The sequence below is a fragment of the Suncus etruscus genome, chromosome 2 (genome assembly GCF_024139225.1).
Source record: "Suncus etruscus isolate mSunEtr1 chromosome 2, mSunEtr1.pri.cur, whole genome shotgun sequence".
Lineage (NCBI taxonomy): Eukaryota > Metazoa > Chordata > Mammalia > Eulipotyphla > Soricidae > Suncus > Suncus etruscus.
The window spans coordinates 55,973,913-55,998,003 of record NC_064849.1 but is presented as its reverse complement, the minus strand read 5'-3'; the positions used below and the strand labels follow the sequence as shown (position 1 = coordinate 55,998,003).

At 36.1% G+C, this 24,091-nt stretch overlaps 1 protein-coding gene across 2 annotated transcripts in view; it reads left to right on the top strand.

The window, feature by feature from the left end:
- AKAP6 (A-kinase anchoring protein 6) overlaps positions 1-23,820 on the top strand; it is a 505,318-nt gene extending 481,498 nt beyond the window's left edge. For both annotated transcript variants that reach the window (XM_049766574.1, XM_049766573.1), the window contains exons 13-15: positions 13,254-16,654; positions 22,859-23,282; positions 23,318-23,820. In XM_049766574.1, coding sequence (XP_049622531.1) covers positions 13,254-16,613 — 3,360 coding nt within the window. In that variant the 3' untranslated portion in view covers positions 16,614-16,654; positions 22,859-23,282; positions 23,318-23,820. The remainder of the gene's footprint in view (positions 1-13,253; positions 16,655-22,858; positions 23,283-23,317) is intronic.
- The last annotated feature ends 271 nt before the right edge of the window (positions 23,821-24,091 follow it).

Below are 24,091 nucleotides of genomic sequence, written 5' to 3'. Positions count from 1 at the left end.
TGTTATAATTCATTGGCTAGCGAACTTTAATGTTATTCAACTACCTAGATACTTCTAGATGTTTCCAATTTTTGCCTTCTTTTTTGCACTTAAAAAATTTCAAGTAGGGGTCAGAGAGATAGCATGGAGGTAAGGCATTTGCCTTACATACAGAAGGTCATTGGTTCGAATCCCGGCATCCCATATGGGCCTCTGAGCCTGCCAAAAGTGATTTCTGAGCATAGATCCAGAAGTAACTTCTGAGCGCTGCTGGATGTGACCCCCCCAAAATTTTTTTCAATTAAAGTACATATAATGGTAATTATTTCTGAAGATTAATGTATTAGAATTGTCCCCCAATAATCCAATTTCAAGTTCTGTTTTTTACTTGTAAAGACAAGTCAATCCTACTTAATGAAGGACAAAGGGTTTTTAATTTGGTTTAAGTTAAAATATTCTGTATTTTCTCTTTTCCTCATCTGATCATCATCATCATTTGTTAAATGTTACTTTTTTAAGCTCTTTGCCTAGCCTTTTTTCATCCCAAATCTGGAAAAGGAGTTTCAGCAATGAATGTCAGAGATTCTTCCCTTCCTTTCTAGGACACAGATATAGTTAAATATAGGCAGAAAGGGCCAACTAATTTGTAGCAAATAGTACATGTAGAAATGAGGAGAGAAAAATACATTCGCAGAAGACCATCATGGTTTGTCTACTGAGTAGTGTTTAGTGAAGGAACTATAAAAGGACTATTTGATTTATTGGAACTCCTTAATCAAGAATCCCATTCACTGAACTTAAATTCTCAATTACAGAGCATTAGTCCAAATGATCAAGTGTAGAGAAAGGTCAAGAAAGGAATTCAAGTGTCTTTGTATATTGTAAAGGTTGTTCTCTAAGATCATTAACCAACCTCATCCAATAATACACATTTAAATTGGTTTCACTCAAAAAAATAAAAGAGTAGACTATTTGAAGATACAAAAAAAAAATCACCAAAAGGTTCACAGCATCCACCACCAGAGTTTCAATGCTATATACTATCAAAATGCTCCCTATCTGGTGGGTTTAGACATTTTGATAGGAATAAATGGCACTGAACCTTTGGTGGTAGTTACAGTGAAACATTGATTCATATTGAGTAGTAAGACCAGGGTTCTGAAATTTTATAGTTATAGAAATACATTCAGGCTTAAGAACAATAACAACTAGTGCTGGTACAGTTGTGGAAAGGGACACTCATTCTCTGCTAGTGGTCTAGTCTTTTGGTAAAACAATATGAACATATTTCAAGAAAACTAAAAATTGAGCTTCCAAATGACCCAGCAATATCACTCTTGGTATATACTCCAAAGGCCCCCAAAACATTGCAGAAGAGCCCTCAACTCTCCTTTGTCATTGCAATACTATTCACAATAGCCAGCATATGGAATCAACCTAGGTGTCTGTGAACAAATGAGTGTATAAAGAAATTTGTGGTACATCTAAGCAATAGAATACTATGCAGCTGTTTGAAACATATGAAGTCATAAGTTTGCTTATTATGGATAGATATGGAGAGTATTATGCTGAGCAAAATGAGTTAGATAGAGAGAGATGGATATAGAATGATTGCACTCATTTGTGGGATATAAAAATAGTTATGGTAATAATATCCAAAGACAATTAAGAAGAGGGCTAGGAGGACTGATTCATGATGGGAAACTCTACACAAGAGGCAGGGGAGTGCAATTAGGGCAGAGAATACTATGATAATAATATTAATATTTGGACATGATCAATCTGGACAAGAACTGGGTGCTAAAAGGCAGTAAAGTGATATACATGATACCCCTTTAATAACAGTTTTGCAAAACTAAAAGGAGAAAATAAGACAGGCAGACAGTGAGTGAATGAGAGAGATAGAGAGAAAGAGAGAGAGAGAAAATATCTGCCATAGAGGGTGGCAGAAGGGAGGGAAGAAGGGGAGTAGGACAGGAGGGAAACTGGCGCTATCGGTAGCAAGAAATGTGCACTGGTGAAGGGATGGGTGTTGTATATTGTATGACCAAAACTCAATCATAAACAACTTTGTAACTATCTCACAGTGATTCAATTAAAATTTTATTTTAAAAAGTAATACATGGTTTATTAGTACATTTGATCAAAACAATAATCCATGCCATTTTTCTCTTCTTTTTATTTTTTACACTCTCAAAGAACCCACTTCAAATAAGGAAGGCGTCCAATTTTCAACAAGGCATTTCCCTGTTATTTTTCCTCTCAGAGTAGCACTCATACAGTAGCAGTGGTAAAATAAACAACTATGTGTTGGATTTTGTTTCTCTTTATCTATATGACATTTGTGTCATCGCTGTCGCTCTAATCCATATTCAGGTCTTCATGTTTGGTGTGCAGTAATATGTAAATGATCTCGCCAGCTGCATGGAGCAGTGTTTGTTTATTCTATTTCTTTTGGCACTGCATTGAACTGAATTTCTGCCAAAATGGGGCTGCTTCAGGGAGCACTAATGCTGCAGGAGGAAGTTTTGAAAGGAAACGCACATCATAAGTCTTCACTCTGTGAAGCAGCAAAATCAAAACAAACTTTCTGTTTACTAAAATATTGGTATTATGAATGTAAAATAATGTGTTTGTTCAAATATAATGAGCATGCCTCCCATCTCCAGGATGCTCCATCTACCGTGGATCTGGGAAATGAGGACACAATGCTGAGAAAGCTGGTGTGTTTTTATTCTTGGAAAGAAAGTAGGTGAAACAACAGAGACAACATCTAGAAGTTTAAGGGGGAAAGAAATATTTTAACATGCATATTAATCTCTGGAAACACATGGCACTCACATGCATTTAAATGTGGACAGCTGTGGCGTTTAAGTGTTAAAAAATTTCATTAATGATGCATAGAGCTATCTACTTCTGTTGGCAGGCCTTTCAGTCTTCAATCTGACACTTCCTTTTTTATCCAGCAAGCTAATTTCCCCTCTTTTGTGAGGAGTAACTGTTTTCACACTACTGCTTACCCAGCAAGCTTCCTTATTGTTTCATGGTTAATTATCTTCTGGAGCTTCACCTTCCCCAGTGAAGGGAGCAGGACTCTTTCTCCCCAGCACTAATGAAAGCTGGGTTTTATGGGTACGCTGTGTAAATAAACGCAAGGTCTGATCAGGCAACATAATAAATGAGTTTCTAAAGTTTATGGAGTTACAGCTCATCTAGTGACGATACTAAATAATAAGGTGGGAGGGAAAACTTTAATTTTGGAGAAAAAAAAATTGAGCTTTTGCTAGCTTAAGATGAAAACTGCTTAATAAATCTAAGGGATTTCTCTATCCACTTGCTTCCTAAGCACAATGATGACATTTGCCAGGGGAACACCTTTCATAGAGGAGGTTTGAAAAATAATAATTTTGAAAAATAATGATTTGGTAAGAGACAGAACTCATCTGGCATCACATTCCTTTGGTTACTTGCGACATGTTAGAAAGAAAAAACAAAAAAATACTCTATGCAGTGAGTATGTTCCCCTTTGTGTTAATTGCAAGAACAGATCAGTCAGAAATGTTTCCTTTTGGAGAAGAGCACTTGCATTAGTACCTTTAACAGGTCTGGCCTGAGTGTTCAGTTACATTGGCTCTCAATATCTTGGATCTCTGGCTGAAGTACTCGACATATACTTTGAGTTGCCAATCATAATTTATAGCTAAAGAGTTTGGGGTTTTCTGTTATTGTGGGTGATATTTTGTATTCTAAGAGGATTTTTAGAGAATTGAGTCTCTAAAATTACTTACATACAAAATTAATTTACATTTAGGGATCTTTTGCCCTCTAGACTGAAATTTCCACTTCTTTGATTTCTGAACCATTCATTGGGGTTACAGTCTGAATTTAGACACTGACATTTAAAACTCTCAAGAGAATTTGAAAGTTCTGGACTCGAGCTTCTATTTCATTCAGGGATTGAGTTTTTAAATCAAGTCAGATCTCAGGTATAAGAACTATTGGAAACTTTCTTCAAAGATATTTATTTTCAGGGGCTGGAGAAATAGCATAGCTGTAGGGCATTTGCCTTGCATGCTGAAGGAAGGTGGTTCGAATCCTGGCATCCCATATGGTCCCCTGAACCTGCCAGGAGCGATTTCTGAGCATAGAGCCAGGAGTAACCTCTGAGCGCTGTCGGGTGTGACCCAAAAACAAACAAACAAACAAAAGATATTTATTTTCTGCTATGAAAATTAACCCATAATTTTAAACAACTTTTCCAGAATTAATCTATACTCTACAATCATGTTTATGAAGGAATGGTGACAGATCCAGGGAGGTGTTCTAGTGATTAAGAATCTTTTCAGTTCTCCATATTATAAAAGCATTTATCTTAAGGCAGACTATTTAAACAAAGAGTAAATGAAATTAAGTGAAATCAGAAGTAGAAACAAAGGCTAAGCCAACTTAAGAAAACAAATTACTGTTGATCTGCCTATTAATCATCTTAGAAACCTTTGGCCAATCAATCAAATGATAAACTGAGAAGGGAAGTTTGATCAACTGGCATAGATAAGAGAGAAAAAATTAAAATGATTTTAAGATAAAATTAAACTGCATGTCATTTTAAATAAGAATTAGCTATTCTGTTTGCTTGTCAAATTGGTCAACCTTTTTTTTCTATGTTTTTATTCCCCCATTTCGTGAGTTATAATTCATAGCCTCTGAATTAAAAACAAACAAATTTCCAGAAAACAATCTATGCCTTATTTATCTAAAAGGAGCAAACAATGAAGAATCATAGTAACAGAATGTTGGCTAAATGTGTATCCTTATAAAAAATTAAAAGATGCAATGATGTTCTCTCAGCTAATATGTACTTTGTAAAGTCTTCATATGAATAAACTCTTTATCTAGTATTTGACATTTAAGTAAGATTATCAGGATAGCAAAGCTATTCTTGTACATTAGAGAATGGCATGTGACAAATCTTAGCTTATTTTTTTCTTTTTGGGCCACATCTAATCCAATGCTTTTAGTAACTCCTGGACTCCAAAATGCAAGGCATGTTTTCTGCCCTTTAAGCTATCTCTCAAGGCCAGAAATCTTGGGTTCTTAAAATTCAATCTGAAAGTTGGGAACCCAAGTTTATGTCACTCTAAAGTGCATGTGTTAATAAAATTCACTTGTTATAGGTCTGCCATCTCCTCTCTACTACCAATATGCTTCGTAAGTTTTTTTTCAATTATTGGTTTTTATTAAAATAAAAGATAATTGCCATAATGAGGGGAAATATATTTTGTGGTCATTTTGTTGTTTTATTTTTATTGTAAAAGAAGGGCAAATGAAAATTTAAAATCAGGGACACAAAATTCAAATGTCATAGTCAATAATAGACAGTCAAATGACAAAATGTATATAAAACATCTAGAGCAATTCCAGAATGATGGTGTAAATGTAATTTTTAAAAAGACAAAATAATTTATGCAGCTTGGCGTGATGGTCACCCACTGTCATCCATATAGACTTACCAAGTAGTGAGATAAAGAAAATACCACTCTTTTTGGGTGCATAGGTTTTTGCAAATTTATTGAGGTAATTTTTTCAGGTACTTTCTATTGAATTGCTTTAGTTCTACATAATACTACAAGGTCAAGTAAGGAAATTTTATTTTAAAATATCTTCTTACAGGGGCCAGAGTGATAACACAGCCTGTAGGGAGTTTGCCTTGCCTGCGGCCAACCCAGGTTTGATCCCCTACACCCCATTTGGTCACCTGAGCCTACAAGGAATATTTCTGAGCAGAGTCAGGACATACACAGGAATATAAACACATTGAAAAGTATCTATGTATTATGTTACAAACACAACCTTGAATAATGTTCTGAACTTTATTATGTTAGATAGTGCTATGAATTTGAAACTCAGTTTTAACCTCTTTTTTAAATTCAGTGAAATTAATATAATATACGATTAATAATTTTAAAATGAGTAAGTCAGCAGCATTAGTACATTTGTAACATCTTGTCTGTCTGGTCCAAAACATTTTCATCACATCAAAGGACTCATTCATATGAAGTAATTGCCTCCTATTCTCCTCTCCCCTGGACCCTAGTACCCACCAATCTTTATTCTCTCTGTCTAGATTTACCAAGCTTAGTTAATTTGTATAAATATATGACTTTTTTGTGTGTTTGGCTTCCTTCACAGAGGATCATTTTTGTTACTACTTGTTTTTATAACTGAGCAAGTATCTAAAAAGTCAAAAATTCTTCTTCTGGTTTTTATTATGGCAGCATTTAACCTGTTGACCATTATTAATCAGATCCCTTCAATAAGTATATGAAAGCACAGAGATGTCTTTCTTCCTTCAGTGCAAAGTTTTTGAGAATATTTTTTCTACCATGCACTGTTTCTATGTGAGGGTTACCAAAGGAGATAGAACAGTCCCTCTACTAAAGTTTATATCTGAAGGAAAAACCTCTGCTCCTTATATTGAACTCTTGTCCCTAGTTATTATTGAAAAGTAAAAGGCAATTTTCTCTATTATAAACTTCTCAAAGCAGACATTTAGTGGATTTCTGAATTTCAACTATTTTAAAATTATTTGTGTAGTCGAAGTTAGGAAATGGTCACATCCGGTTCTCATTTTTGTGCAACTTCTGAGATGACTCTGGGTTTTGAGTTTTTAATCAGCTTTATCTTGGGAGATATTATTATCATACTGTGCTTTATTTTTCTTAAATCCTACAGATACGTGAGGCTATTCTGTGTCTCTCTCCCCCTGACTTATTTCACTCAGCATAATAGTTTCCATATTCATCTATGTATAGGAAAATTTCTACTTTTCTAGATTTCTAATTCTAATCAGCTTCATTATTGAAAAAAGCATCCATAAAAAACAATTTTTGATCATTAGTTTGAAATAGACTTTCAAAGCATTTTCTGAGCTGAGACATGCTACTTTAGTATTATGATTGTCAATCTGCTAGACAGCCACAATATTTGATTGCTCTAGTATGTCAGTTGGGATATAATTTCACAGACAACAGACTTGCCTTTTTAAGAAAAGATTATTTTCAGGAAATAGAGTCCTTGAGCTCAGCCCTTGCTGGTAGGTATCTTTTTATCTGGTTATTTCTGAAGGATTAAGCCAAACAATATATACAAATACTTACTCATCACACTATTTAGAGCCCAGAGATAGTAAGAGCCTAATTGATGATAATTTCATTGAATCTCAAGTATGTGGCTGCCCAAAGGAAAGAAGTCAATCAGTCACCAGGTTTCAATACAAACACTATGATGGCTATTTTTTTTCTCTACAATAGCCCTTGTTCCTATCGTTATAGGGGCAATCTGAGAGTGGACATCATTGTCTCTCTACTTAGTGTCAGACCCAGGATTCAAACCCACATCTCTGAGTTTATGCCTCAAATTCCAATATAGTTGATAGTGAGCACTTTTGCTTTTATGTTTTCTGATTCTGTTTATTTATTTACTTATTTTGCTTAGCCTGAATCTAATCTTTACTTAGCAAAAAGCAGAGTACTATAAACTTCAAATTCTTCTAAATTTTTTTTTTTTTTTTTTGGTTTTTTGGGCCACACCCGGTGACGCTCAGGGGTTACTCCTGGCTATGCGCTCAGAAGTCGCTCCTGGCTTGGGGGACCATATGGGATGCCGGGGGATCGAACCGCGGTCCGTCCTAGGCCAGCGCAGGCAAGGCAGGCACCTTACCTCCAGCGCCACCGCCCGGCCCCAAATTCTTCTAAATTTTATCTTTCCATTTTCTGAGTTTTATTTGTTCTTTATTGTTATTGATTGTTTTTGTTTTTAGGCAATAATAAGCCTGTTTGTTTTGTCTTTTTGAGATTCTTTAGTTTTTCAAAAAGAGGTAATTTTTTTGAAGAAAATTGAGAGAATTCTGAGGAAGCTATGTCAGATCTATGTTTTATTATTTAACAGAATGTCTGAGTTCTTCTCCACTTGAACTGATAATGTGTTTCTCATCTCCTAAAAATGTCCTTCAATTGATCTAACATTTAAAGAAACTCCTAAAAATTCAGCCTAATACCCCTATTTAAAGCCGCATAAACACCATAAAAAAAGCACATTTGTATGTGAAATTGTATTAAATATTTGGTGCAATTGTAATTTTAGTTTTCCATCATCATTACTTTTCTGCTTTTACTTTTTGTCTGTATATATAATATAAAAATAAATAATCTTCCCAAAGTAAAACAAAATTAGAAAGAGAAATTAATTCTAGATATGTAAAGTTGTATGTGTATTCTTATTGTGTATTATTATTCATAAAAAGCTATTGATTTAGATCCAACATTCTGTACCTATGAATGAAAGAACCTGTGAGAATTAACTTAACTAAAAATTATCTTTGAAATTGCAGACTGTTAAAATATCATTTACTATTCACTAAATATCCTTTAGGTTTTATTCAAATATTCTTAGATTTTTATCTAAAACCATATTGCATTTATCTCTTTATCAAAAAGAAGCATATTTGTAACTCTGAAAATTCAGAAAATTCATCTATAAAACAACAACAACAAAATTACTTAATTAGCTTTAGTTTTGGGGGCTAAATTGGGCTATCATCAAAGAGATAATTTTCCCTCCAGTTACATCACACTCTATATATATATATATATATATATATATATATATATATATATATATATATATCCTTTTCCAAAAGGCAGTGTTCAAGTTACATATAAATAGTTTAATCTCCTTCTTTTTAGAAACTTCCCCCACTCTCTTGTCCCCTAGTAAGTTTTATGTTAAATCTGAGGAATTGGAGATTCTGTTAAAAATATTGACAGAATTTAATCCATAGCAGAAGGGAGTTAATTAGGAAAGAATGACTAGAAATTTGATAATATATAAAACATGAAGTAAAAAATGAGCACCTTTAAATGGATCTTGTAAGATATTCCCTGACATTTAAGTACAATGAAATTTCAGAAATTACTATAATTTTATGCAATTTTTAGGAAGAGAGACTTAAGAAGGTAAAAGGACAATATTACATATCCAAAATTTTAATCTTTATCTATGAAATGTTTCACTCCAACTACTTTATTAACCAAAGGAGTTATCCTTTTAGGTGCTATCGTATTTTTTATACATTCCTAAACATGCATGTGTAAAGTCATAAAGGTCAACCTTTGAAAATGACTATGTCTGAGTTGTAGACAACTACTGGTATACAACCAGATGGCACAACTTCTCCAGATCAGTGGGAATACTCAGGCCCTATAGGACTCTTATAGAAAGTCTCTGATGCTGAATATTTATGTCAACCCAAATAGTTACACAGGGAGGTCCTTTGGAAGACCAGTTCAATTATTTATTAGCACTCTAGAAGTTTTAGACAGGATAATTTTTTGAAATTAATATACTATTTAATTAGACTGATTGATGTTCCTACAACTGAAAATTTTAACATTCATTACCCATACTAACCAGTCATTAGTATTTTCTTTATCAGCAAGCAAAGAAAAAACAGAAATTCTAATAAAAATTTATCACAATGGAATATGTTCCATTCTGAATAGAGTGTGATGCTGCCTACTTACTATATATTAACTGCTGTAACATTGGACACAGAAAATATTTGTTATAAAATTTAAAATATTCCTTAATGTTTACTTCATACCAGGATTCTTTTAAACATAAGTAGGAAACATCGATAATTTTACATATATTTACATATATTACATTATATATTTACATATATTTTATATTATATAATATAATAAAAAGCTAATGGATATTTAATGCTTAATTTTTGGTGTAGTTTCAGGGAGGTTCTAAGGCTTAGAAAAGTTCTCTAATACATTGCTGATGAAGAGTTTTTCTCTCTGCTAAGAAATAAAAGCCAAGATGGCTTGTATTTCAGTTAGATTCTTAGAATAATTCTAATTGCAATGCAAATATGCTGACTTATTGCTCTATATGACACCTTTCTTTACCTACTGTGCCATGAATTCCTTGTGGTTGAAGAGCAAATTGAAAGGAATTATGGAAAGGAAAGAATGAAGAAGGTAGAGATAATACTTTTCAGAATTCACTCAAGATCATTTTAGAGCAATGTTTCTCAACTTATTTTCCTTTGTGATCTTCCTGTTGTTGTTATTGTTGTTGTTGTTGTTGGTGGTGGTGGTGTGTGTGTGTGTGTGTGTGTGTGTGTGTGACTGTGTGTCCCTTTTACCCAGTTGGTCCTCTACACATAGGTGGGCAATTGAAAAATGTCACTCTAAGACCTACATTTGTTTTTGTTGTTATTTATGGGTTTTATTTGTTTAGTAGCCATACCAGTCTGCATTCAGGGCTTACTCCTGACTGTTCACAGATCATTCTCTATAGGGCATTGGGGACCATATGGGGTGCCAAGGATCAAACAGTTTAACTTTGTGCAAGGCAAATGTACCTTCTGTATTATCTCTCCAACATCAAACACTTTGATTTTGGAGCCACACCTAGTTTACTGAGGGTTTACTCCTGGCTCTTGGATTAGAGATCATTCTTGGTATTGATTGGGTGAATGGGATGCAGAACACAATTTAAGTTAAGCACTTAAATCCATCTCTCAGGACTCTACATCATGGCTTCATAAAGTATGGCTGGTCAGGACAGTCAGTCTATATTCAGGTAATTGAATTTAAAAATCACACAAAAAATCTTTTAAAATTTGTTTTTAAATAAAGTTTATGATTGTTCATAATTTTTAATTGTATACCTATTTTTATTTTTGTTTTGTTTTGTTTTGTTTTTAGCCACACCTGGTGACACTCAGGGCTTACTTCTGGCTATGCACTCAGAAATCACTCCTGGCTTGGGGGACCATATGGGACGCAGTGGGATAGAACCTCAGTCCGTCCTAGGCTAGCGTGGGCAAGACAGATGCCTTACCCCTTGCGCCACGGCTTCAGCCCCTATTTTATCATTTCTTTAGCAAAATGGGGTCATGATTGGAAGTCTTACTCTAGGGTATTAAGAATTATAACTACCCTTATGAGAGAAACACAAATCAAAACAACAATGTAATATCAGCTCATATCAGTGAGATTTACACATCACAAAGAACAGATACAATCAGTGTTGATGTAGATATGGAGATAAAGGGACCCTCGGGCAATGCTGGTAGGCTTGTCAGCTGGTCCAGTCTTGGAAAAACATGGACACTTTCTTAAAAACTAGGAACTGAGCTTTCATATGATCCACTTCTTGATATCTACACTCAAAGACTCAAAAACTATTCAGAATGACATTCGGACTACTGTGTTCATTGTAGTACTAATCATAATAGCCAAAAGGTAATTTTCTCCAAGGGCCCAAGGATAGATGTCTGGCTAAAGAAACTATGGGATATATACTATGGACATACACATATACAATTTATATGGGCATTTACAATTGAATACCAATTGAATAAAGATGAAGTTACTGTTATTTGCTGCTACATGGATGATCTAAAGAGAATACTGCTGAATCAAGTTAAAAGGAGAGCGACATATACAGAATCATTTCTTTCATTGTGAATTACAAAGAATCTTAGTAGGAAGATAACAAATTTTCAAAGGCAATCAAATTGTTGTTGTTGTTGTTGTTTCTTTTTTGTTTTGAGGGCCACACCTGGTGGCACTCACAGGTTACTTCTGGCTCTATGCTCAGAAATCACTTTTGGCAGGCTCGGGGGACCATAATGGATGCCAGGGTTCAACTCAACTCAGGTCTGTCCCGGATCAGCTGCATGCAAGGCCCTACCACTGTGCTATCTCTATGGCCCCATTCAAAGGCAATTGAACCTGAGAACTAGTCTTTAGTAGGAAGTTTACTTGAAAGAGGAAGGACTATGGTAGATAAAGCACTTTGGCATTGGCAGAAGGCAGTGGACACTGGTGGGGACTGTAGAGCTGGAATGTTGGATGCATGAAACCCTACCATTAATAGTATTGTATATCCCAGTGTCTAAATTTAAAAAGACAAAAAAAGAATTATAACTGCCCAGTGCATTCTGCCTCCTCAACCTTCACAAGCATAAACTCCATTGATATGATAAACTATTTTGAAAACCAGACCCTGCACTACTGCTTAGCGGGTGAGACTAAGGTTAATTTGCTAAGGTCATGAAATGGGGTTAGGGGGGAGGTCAGGACTTTAGCAGGCTGTCGTGATTCAAGAGTTCTACTTCTCTACCTGGCCCTGCATGAACATAAACTGTGTGATGCATTCTGTCTATAGGCAGCCTCTCTGGTCCTGAGGACCTATAGTACTTCTATTGGCCCTAATGTGAATCTAGACAACTAGACAGCAATGCAGGAGGAAGGAATTTGATGAGAGTTCAGAAAATCATTTAGCTATATTCTAGAATCTCAAATTATACTACCTAAATTACGCTTACTGTATAGTCAGAGTGTGAGTAAATTTTAGCTGCTCAATCCTTAGAAGTCAGGCAATTCTTCAGCAAAGTGTTGATATAGGATTAGTTAGGGTCTAATGAAGCAGGTTCCTGCAGTTGAGAAATAAGATCTGAATTGATAATAATGAAACAATTATCAAAGATCAAAATGAAATGACATGTTTATCCTAGAGATTGTTGAAGCAAGGTACTGACAGATCTGTGATCACAGCATGCCCTGGAGCTCTGGGGTCAGAGATCAGGACCAAAGAAGATATAAGTGAGAAAATTAGTTAGGTACCAATCAACTTAGATTTAACTGGGAGTCAAATCAAATTCTGAATTCTGAGCCCTGAAAGGAAAGGTAGAGAAAGTTAGACAACTGTAATTATATTCTATTTCCCTTTAAAAAAGGACAATTCAGATGGAGAACCCAAAATTTGAGACAAGAAGGGTTTTTAATGCCTGGCTGAAGAAAATATTCTAGAATTAAATCTGTATTATAGTGAAATAAGTGGTGTCATTGAATATGCATGTTTTATCTGTTAGTTTTAACTTTACTCAACTCCAAGTTAAAAATGTAGGTGAATCAATAGAAAATTATTTGTTACATAGCTTTCTATTTGATTATAACCTGCAATCTATGTTATTTGTGTTCTGTGGCAAATTACTATTGCTAGAGAGAATTTTCAGCAATTCTTACTGTTATGCCAGAGAGAGATCAAGCTGGTAATTCTGCTAACTTTTAAAGCCATGCTTGAGGCAATTTTAATTCCTGGCTCTTGCAAGAGATTTTGAATGGATAACAGCTTCATGCTTGCTTATCTAATGCTCCTTTTTTTTTTTTTTTATTCCTTCCTCAACACAGGAAACTTTGAATGTGATTGACCCAGGTTTGATGGACCTAACTGGCACAAGTGAAGATGCTCTGGAATGGGATGAAACTGACATAAGTAACAAATTGATTAGTTTGAATGAAGAAGCAAATGACCTTGATCAAGACTCCCAACTTCCTGTGCCTTCCTTGAAGCTGAAAGAGACAGGTGGAGAGGATCCTGCTTGTGAAGAGGAGGCAGGAGACTGCTCAGGGTCTCAATATGCCACAAGTGTCACTGTTTCCTCTGGTCCTCACATTTACCAGGTGTACAGTCTCCACAATGTCGACCTTTATGAGGACAACCACATACCATTCCTAAAAAACAATCTCAAACTCATCAGTAAGACCCAGCCTAGTATTCTAACCAAGAGTTTCAGTAAGGACTCTTCATTTTCATCTACCAAATCTCTTCCAGACCTTCTGGGGGGTTCAAACTTGGTGAAGACCTGTTTGTGCCATGGAGGAGACAGGAGCCAGAACTCAAGCAGTGAGAGTGGAATTGTCAGTGAGGGAGACACTGAAACCACTACCAACTCAGAAACATGTTTGCTCACTGCAGTGGATGGGTTGCCATGTAACCATGAAACAGAACATCTGGACCCCCAAATTGGAAAGGCTATCGACGTTTTAACACAAAAGTTTAAAGATGACAAGGAACACATTAAGTTTCCAAATAGCTCTCAGTCAACGATTTCACCATTGAGTTGTGTAAATGGAAAAGTTGGAGATTTAACCAGTGTTACCAAACATACCCCTGATAGTTTGGGAGAAGAATTACAAGGAAAACATGATGTGTTTACATTTTATGATTACTCTTACCTCCAAGCCTCAAAACTCAAGTTACCCATGATAATGAAACAGTCTCAGAGTGAAAAAATACACAGGGAGGATCCTTTGCTTCATGGTTTTTATTTTGATAAAAAATCCTGCAAATCTAAACATCAGGATACAGAGTTACAATCAGAGACCTCTCCCCATGAAAATATTTTGGCAAGTGTGTCCCATGATGTGGATTACAGTTCCTATAAAAGTGGTGATGTAGAGAAGACATTCACTAGCATGCAGAATGCCAGACCTCTCTCCCTTTTATCCCATAGCTCATCTATTGAATCTCTTTCTCCAGGAGGTGATTTATTTGGGCTGGGCATCTTTAAAAATGGCAGTGACAGCCTCCAGCGAAGCACTTCTTTAGAAAGTTGGTTGACATCCTATAAAAGCAATGAAGATCTTTTTAGTTGTCACAGTTCAGGGGATATAAGTGTGAGTAGTGGCTCAGTTGGGGAACTGAGTAAAAGGACATTAGATCTCCTGAATCGTTTGGAGAATATCCAAAGCCCCTCAGAGCAAAAGATAAAGCGAAGCATTTCTGATATCACACTCCAAAGCAGTTCCCAAAAAATGTCCTTGAATGGACAACTATCTTTAGACAGAGCATCTTCTATCAATGAAGATTCCCCCACCTCACTGACAGAATTTAGCAGTAGTGATGAGATTTCTCTTTGCTCAGAGGATATTGTGTTACACAAAAACAAGATCCCAGAATCAAATGCATCATTCCGGAAGCGCCTGACCCATTCGGTAGCTGATGAAAGTGATGTCAATGTCAGCATGATTGTTAATGTCTCTTGCACCTCTGCTTGCACTGATGATGAAGATGACAGCGACCTCCTCTCCAGCTCTACCCTCACCTTGACAGAAGAAGAGCTCTGCATCAAAGATGATGATGATGATGACTCCAGCATTGCAACAGACGATGAGATTTATGAAGACTGCCACTTGATGTCAGGGCTAGACTACATAAAGAATGAACTACAGACCTGGATTAGACCAAAGTTTTCCATGACAAGGGATAAGAAAAGATGCAATCTTGGTGATGAAATAAAAGACAATAAGGGTGTAAGTGGTAGCGAAATGACCAATTCATCTGATGCCCTCAATATTGAGGCCCTCCTAAATGGGCCCATAAAACGTCTCTCTGAAAATAATGGAAATGGTAAGAATTCATTCCAAACCCATCAGGCAGGAACAAAGTGTGAGAATAAGAAAAATCTTTTCAAAGTTAATAATGATCCATATGTGGCTGACATGGAAAATGGCAATATTGAAAGTACTCCAGAAAGACAAGAGATCAAATCAGGTGGGATATCCTTGGAATCAGAAACCTTTGGTTCAACTGGCAAACTAAATTCAGAAAATGGGCATTGCAAGTGTAAAGCAGTTATGGAGAGCTCAGAGGAATCAAATATTGCTGAAAAGGAAATTGAACCCCCAAGTGTTAAACGCCTTTCAAATAAATGTCAAAATCACCACTGTTCTGAAAATCAAAGTTCAGCGTCTACACCCACTGATAAATCTATTTCAGAACTACCTTCTGAAACCAGAGTAGTCCATACACAGGATAGTGATGTGCCCAAATCTTCATCTAATGATGTGCTGAGCACGCCTGGGAACTCTGTTGGTTGTTGCCCAGCATTCAAACAAAGTGAAACAGAGGAAAATGCTTCTATCAGCGATATTTCCTGTTGTGACTATGAGCCAGATGTTTTCCATCAGAAAGACGCTGAAGATTGTTCAGTACACGACTTTGTTAAGGAAATCATTGACATGGCTTCAACAGCCCTGAAAAGCAAATCTCAACCTGTAAATGAAATGGCTGCACCGACTTCATTAACTCAAATCAAGGAAAAAGTGCTGGAACATTCTCATCGACCCCTTCAGCTGAGAAAGGGGGACTTTTATTCCTACCTATCACTCTCTTCACATGACAGTGATTGTGGAGAGGTGACCAGTTACATAGAAGAGAAGAGCAGCACCCCATTGCCCCCAGATGCTACTGACTCCAGCTTAGAAGACAAGGAAGACATTGAATTCTTCTTTGAAGCCTGTGTTGAAGATGGCCCTGATGCCAATGAGCCTTGTTTCCTCAGTTCTCTTCCAGATGCACCTGCAGTTCCTGTTGAAGCTGTACTACCACGTCAAGCCAGAGTAGGTCCTTCTCAGTCTGGTGAGGTGCCTCACTCAGCTAATATTGCTCCTCTCCCTCCAAGTGGGTCTGACAATGGAAAGGAAGTGGTTAATTTACCCCAAGGTCCCAGTGACTCCAAGGAAAACCTAGATTTAGCTGCTTCTTCAAGGCTTGGCAATGAAAAAGAAAGTTCACAAAACCTAAGTGAGTATGGGATGGCAGGAGCATATAATTTGGCTACAGCCAAATCCAGTGTTCCAGACTTTTCCGCGAAAGAAAAGCAGTCCAAAGACAAGGCTGCATTGCATCCCAACCCCAAAACTTTAACCTGTGAAGAGAATCTCCTAAACCTTCATGAAGAACAACATAGAAATATGCATAGGTAGAATATAACCCTCTCCAAGCATGAAAATCATCTCACTGAAAGGTATGTATAGTCCTCATTTTTCCTTGACATCTGACAGTGTTGGAGGCAACTCCTGGCTCTGTGTTTGTTTAGGAGTTATTTTTTAGCAATTGCTGCCCACACATTCTTGGAGTTTGGATCCAGGCCTCCATCATGCAAAGAAAGCATTCAGCTCTTTCTCTTTGATACTATAATAGTCATGGTTTTATTATAGTTTACATGCATAAAGGATTTAAATTTATATATCTATATATACATAGCTAGCTAGCAACATAAAGAGTTAAAATATGGATTTGAGTCAATGCAGCCATGATAGGCAAAAATATTAGTAAGGATGACTGGCCTTTAGGGATATTTATCTGAATGAGACATTTATATTTAAGAAACACTCCTTCGAAATACAAGTCACTGTGAACAAGAAGAAAGATGGCCACAATTGACATTCTTAGTGATGATATCTTTATAACATTCTGACCAGAAGAATACAGTGTTTGAAGAAGCAACTGAAGTAATTTAAGACTTCAAATTCTTCCATTGAGGGAGGAAAAGGTCCTCCAAATTGCAATTAGAACCCTCTAATCAAAATGCACACATAGTAACAATGCTACCCACTGCAATTCTCTTCACACAGAACTGTCTTGCCCCAGTCAGTGCCTGCAGATGAACAATGATTAAGTTAAAGGCTGCATCTTCTGATCTGGGCCTTCCTTTTATGCTTTTGTGCTGTCAAAGTTCCTAATCACCGTCCAATCTGAGGATTCAAACAGCAGAGAAAGTTGGTATGAAAGAAGGGGCTCATACTCAGACACACACAGTTTGAGAATAAGCCCAGTAAGCAAATGCAGAGAGATTGCATGACAAGTTAATGGCATTTTAAATTTTTGAATTTTGCCTAAAGGTGTTAAGCTGATTTCCACCCCTTGATTTTTAAAGAAAACCAATTCACTCTTCCTTTTTAAAAAGATAATTATTGGGGGCCAGAGTTGTAGTGCAGCTGGTAGAGCAGTTGCATTACACATGACTTTCATCCCTAGCATTTCATATGGTTTCTGAGCACTGCCAGGAGTAGGCCCTGACAATTTGCTAGGTACTATCCCAAAGCACATAAACACACCACACATAAACACACACAGATGATGATTGATTTATAATTCCAATATGGTGATAAAGATCTAAAAGGAACCAAAAAATCTGGTTCTTTCCCAGGTCTAAGCCCATCAATGAATATGCTTTCTCAATCAAGTTCAAAGAAGAAAATTTGAGCTTTTGGAACAGAGTTTTATTTCACCAAAGTCTGAGATGCCAAATGCCACATCCACCCCCACTCCAGAAGCTTAATGCCGTAACCTAAACTCGTGCTATAGGAAATGAATTACAGAAGCAATCTACCCTAATTTGTTAACTTATTCAAATAACAGTTATTATACTTAACTATGCTAAAGATTATCTTTTTTGTGGCAGATTGTTTATTTTTTGATGAGCCTAATTACTGATTTTCTAAAAGTAATTTACATTTATTACAAATACATCTTTTAAAATGTGACAGATAAATGTTGTTCCCATAATGTATTATGAAAAAAGTTACTATTTAAAAACACATTATTTAATTTGAAAGATGAATGGCAAACATCGTTATTTTTTTTCTTCAACACCTGTGCCCTGAGCTCATTAAAATGTGTGATTCTATGTAGAGCTGCTAGAAATGGGGAGCGAGGGGGGAATCTATACCATATATATACCCTAAAAATAAACTCAATATGCAAAATTGAAGAAAGGCATCCTCCTTACTAATGTAGCTCAACTAATTTTCTGTGTTTCAGACTCCATTTACAATTGGCTGCAAGTGAGAACAAAAGCAGGCGAAGGAAAAATGTATTTTCTGTAAAACATGTCTACCCTATAATCACATTCTCCATCAGTATGTAGTGAAACTGACCATTAAGGGAGAGTAACTGCAATTCTATAAGCTGCTGGAAAACAAGTTCTATTAGAACCAATTGTACCACTGGCTCCACCAACCTCCACTGAAAGTGGAGTCTGGTAGAGTCTGGCAGATTTTGTTTTCTGGAAAGGATAAAGACTTGAAAGCAATACCACTCTGGGGATGCCATTGCATGACTGTGACCCTCAAGTCCCTAGTGCTAGTGAGATGGTGAGCTGAGAGGCCCCATTCCTTTCGGATACTCTAGAGTCAGTGTCTGTCCCTATCAAAGAAGCAGAATTTAAGTGAAATGTAAATGATAAACAATTCCATCTTTAGAGGCTGGGCAGCATTTGTGCCCAGATCTGTATATAGATCTGTATAAGTCTCACAGTTCATAAAGAACAGTTACTATCAGTCAGCATGCCTATGAGTAACTAGAGTAACATTTCAGGGAGGCCCCACTATGCAATGACTCCACTAGCTCCAGCAAAGATATTAGTCAGTGTTTACTTCTGCAGAATTTACACTGCCCTTGTCCCCCACCCCCACCCCACCCCCGGGATTTGTTAGCCATCTAGAATCATTTAAAGAGACATGTTTACTAGTCCTCATAATTTCTTATATCAGATAGATAAAGAAACTCAATGCCTGAATTTGCGGGGGTGGATGGGAGATGTTTAGGGCTACATTCATTAGTACTCAGGCTCTGTGGCTCATTGCTAATGGCTCACTCATGGCTCTGTGCTCAGGGATCACCCAGAACAAGTGTCAATCACATGCTCATTGCCTGAAGTTTTTACTAGTAATTAGTAATTAGCTGGATATAAATTTTTCCTTTTTTTTTTTATTCATTGGGTGGCCACACCCAGTGATGCTCAAGGGCTACTTCCAGATCTGTACTTGGGACTTACTCCTGGCAGTTCTCATGCGGAAAATGCAGTGCCAGGAATTACATCTAGGCCTCCTGCAATCAAAACATATACTCAGCCTGCTAAACTATCTCAGCAGCCCCAAATATGTTCATAACACTAAAATATTGCCAAAGCGAGAGAGATAATACCAGAGTATGGTACTTTTGTTGAATCTTACTGACTTGGGTTCAAATCCCTGGAACCACATATGGTCCCCCAGACACTTCCAGAAGTAAGCCTTCAGCACAAAGCCAAGAAATAACCCTTGAGCTGAGTTATGAAATGGGTGTGGACCCTCTCCACCATGAAAACAAAATGAATAAATGAAATACTTCATGGGTCTATAGGACCATGTGGTACACAAGAATACATAACTTGTATGTGTGAATTCTGGATTTGATTCCAGGCACTGCCTGTTGGGCCTACCCCTTCCCAATATCCGAAGACTCCCAACTACTACTACAATAATGAAAGGAAAATAACCAGCCAGGTCAAGTTATTAAATTTTAAAATGTTGACAAGACTTTAGTGTTAAATGTCAGAAATATTGAGTCAAATAATTTGGTAAATATGAGGTTTTATATTTATGAAAGTTAAATTGCCATTGCTTATTCTGTGCATTTCAAAAGAATGAAAGAACCATTCTACCTTCATAGACCCTTTAAATGCCATAAATTGGGTTGTCTTTATCAGCATAATACAATTAATCCAATTAAAGTGATTTTTTCCCACCCCCAAAAATAATATCTCAGAACGATGATAAAATTGTTATAAAGTTATCTAGAAGAGTATGTGAAAGAGTAACATAATTTTTTTCAAGAATTTTGGAAAATGGTTTTTTACTTACTGTGTGCTAATTAAAATCTCTGAAAGTATTTGAGCAGTTTTAACATGATTCAGACAGTATGCATTTGCACTGAGTTCCAGGCACACTGCTGTGCTTTTCACTTCTTTCATTTGTGTGTCATGTTTCTACAAAAATAGAGAGGTCAGTTACAGCAAATCACATCAAAAGAAAGGTAACTGGCTAGGTTCAGATATTTCTGCCTTTTTTGGAGGAAGCCCATAATGTATGTCTGGAGTGCCTCTTAGTACCCGCCTAAGAGATGTACTTTACGCTAATCTCTGGGCTGTATTCTAACAGTTATTTCTTCATAATCCTCATTATAAGCTTCTGATCTTTGGGAATGACTTAACCCTAAACTTTAGGCTGAATAAATCCTGTAATATGAAATGTTAACTCACTACATGCTGATGATATTTACTTTTTTTGGTTTCTTTTGGTTTGTTCCGGTGATTTTCAATTTTGCTTTCTGTATTTATATGTACATTTTGTAAGGGGTGGGGCTATATTTATTTAGGATGCATATAGTTCCTTTAGAACTTTCCAGATCAATTACCTTTCCTACTTTATTGATCTGCAAATGAGTTGGGGTGACCTATGTGAGGCAATGACTATATCCATATAAATTCAAATGCATACACAGTTCAAAGTATTGCTGCTCAGCTTTTATATATCTATAAAGCAATACTTACATGTATAGAATGCAATTTTTTCATTAATTGAACGTGATGCATTTTACCTAAATCTGACTTAGTAGGTTTAAGAAACTACCCTTAATGATTGTGTATCAATATTTCACTGACATAGGCCTTGCCAAATTTACCTTTAAAATCACTTTAACAAATCAGTTTTCTGGTGAATGTATTTTTAACAATCAGGCTTTCTAAATAGTTTGGCTTCAATAATAAAGAAGTGCTTTTATTTTTGTTTTATGGCCACAACTGGCAAAACTTAGGGATACTCTTGGTTTATACCTGCAGGACTATGTGGTTCTAGGAATTTAATTTGGGACTACATGATGCAAAGCATGTACTTCAGCCCTTTGAATTCTCTCCCCATCTAAATAATAAATGTTTGTTTTATATCACACACACACACACACACACACACACACACACACCTGTATGTTTGTTAATTTTGCCTGTCTTGGGACCAAGTTGAAAGAACTGATTATCCAGACAAAATTTAGTAATATCATTCTTGCCTTACCTATTTACCTTGCCTTACATATTTTTCTCCTCAATGGCCAAATTTTAAATAAGTCATGTCCTCAGCAGTTGAACAATGCACCATGCTCTTTCTGATTTACTCAATGTTTCACTGTACCAAAGTTCACGCCATCACTTCCCATCTATCTCTCCTATTCTTTCTCCCCAACTTCCTATGACTCTACAAACCATATTTTCTTTTTCAATTTCTTTGGCTCTAAAACATAATGTAAAATTAGGGAGGAAAAAAAACACAGGACAGGTAAACAGAATATTTAGTTATAAAAGGGCAGTGTGGCATTAGACAACTTGGTTTGAACTCAGACAATCAAAAGCTGCTTTATTGAATCGTTGATCAGAGGGCCTAAAGTAATTGCAACCTGTATTACATAGTCCTGGAATTTAGTTCTTTATCACTTGCTGCAGGTTGCTTTTAACCCCTTAGAAATAGAGTCAATTAAATTTAGAACAAATTTGTATCTAAATTATTGAATGTAGGAATAAATTGAATCAATCTCATTTCCACAATGATATCTATATATTAAACAAAATACTTTAGTTGTTGTGTTATAAATTGCAGTTATCTCCTTTTTTATAGGCAAGAAGCTGAAGCACTTGGAATTTTCACAATGTTCTGAATATATTACCATTTTCCAAATGTTTACCTCTTTTATTATTATTATTATTATTTTTTTTTTGGCTTTTGGGTCACACCCGGCAGCGCTCAGAGGTTACTCCTGGCTCCATGCTCAGAAAATCGCCCCTGGCAGGCTCAGGGACCATATGGGATGCCGGGATTCGAATCACCGTCCTTCCACATGAAAGACAAACACCTTACCTCCATGCTATCTCTCTGGCCCATCCTCTTTCTAACTCCACTGTCACACAGTCATTGAAGAAGGGTTAAACCTGGAGGCCTGTATTTCCATTCTTTGAGTTACTGTTGATCCTTTGCTATACTACTTCACATTGGCAGACCTCCATTTTTATATTGATGAAACTTCATTCAAATCAACGTTCAATATTGTGTTTGCAAGCCAAAGAACAAATGAGATCCATAAAAATATGAAGCTATGATCATGCTTTCTTTAAGTTATGTCTTTTAAAATTTGATTCTCTTTTGCACAGAAATTCTTAAAATTACACTGGCAACACAATGCTTGGGTTATTACAATCATTTTCTATTTCATGTACCCTTTTGTTTCAGAACATTTATAGGTAACCTCAAAAATAGCAGCCTTAGACAATTTTTCATGTCCCCCTTCCCCAATTTTCCCAATTTTGCGAATGAAATAGACATTTCTAAACTCATTTCTTGTCACTTTTTATGTCTTGTAGATAAACCTGGCTGCAACTAAGGGGTGGCCTCATACTCCCACCCCAGCTCGTCTCTGGTCCATCATATCACTGCCATCATTGTACTAACCTCTCCCAAGATGAAGCTTCCTTCTGAATGCGGTTTGTCCACATGCGCCTTGTGAACTGGATGTGTGCACTGGTTCTTTCTAGGTGATCGTCTTTGAAGTTCAGCACAGCTGCTTGTTTTTGCCCATGGATTCCTGTCCCAGCTACCTCTTCTAACCTCGTCTCTTCAGCAAGACTTTACTTTGCCTCTGTGCTTCCCATCTGCTCTTTAAGATTTTACAATTCTCAAAAATTGATGGTCCATTAATTTCACTTCTCCTGGAATGACCCCTTGCTGATATTTATTGAATTTCATGTTTCAAATCTGGATTTTTTTAATGGTATTATGGCTTTGTTTGTGATAAGTGATTTACCTAAAAAGCCAATATTCAGTTTGACTACAGCATAGAGAAGAAACACTGGCCCTTCTTTCAAAATTAAGCAGCTTTTGAAAGTACCATTTTATTTATTTTATTTAAAAATATATCTATGCAGCACTTGAAGAAACTATATGGTGTTGTATATTATAAACTTGTGATATTCTACTCTTCAATTATATACATTTTGTTTTTTAATGCTTCTTAAGGTGGGAATGAGAAAACAATGTTTTTTAAAAAAAATGTGTGCCTTGCTGTATTTCTTATGCCATTTATTAAAAAGCTGCTTTCATGGTAAAATTATGTTGGTTTGAATGGAGGAAATAGCAAGGTTAAGAAGTGTGAATAGATTCTGTATATATGTATAACCAAGTACAAACATTGATGTATAATGACAGTATAAAATGCTTTAATGTTTGTGATGTCTAGTGATGTGGAAAATATAAGCCTTAAAGCCATTAGATTGCATGATAATTAAAATTGGCATAATAAATATAGTTTATTGGGGGAAAAGGAAAATTAGTGATCTCTTCCACCTGTGTTCTTGACCAAATTACTGCATCTAATTTTGAAAAAATTGCCAGATAGCAGCTTCCAAAGTATTCATATTGCATAAGAGGTTTGAAGTTACTAAGCAACTGTACACGAAGCCTACACAAGTTTTAAAATCTTTCTCTTCACTCCAAAAGATCTTGGAACACAAGTGATTAAATGGTAATTGCCCTAATTCAACAAAATGTATCTTAGCCTTTTAATTTCTATTTATTATTAATTATTGAATGTTAGTTTT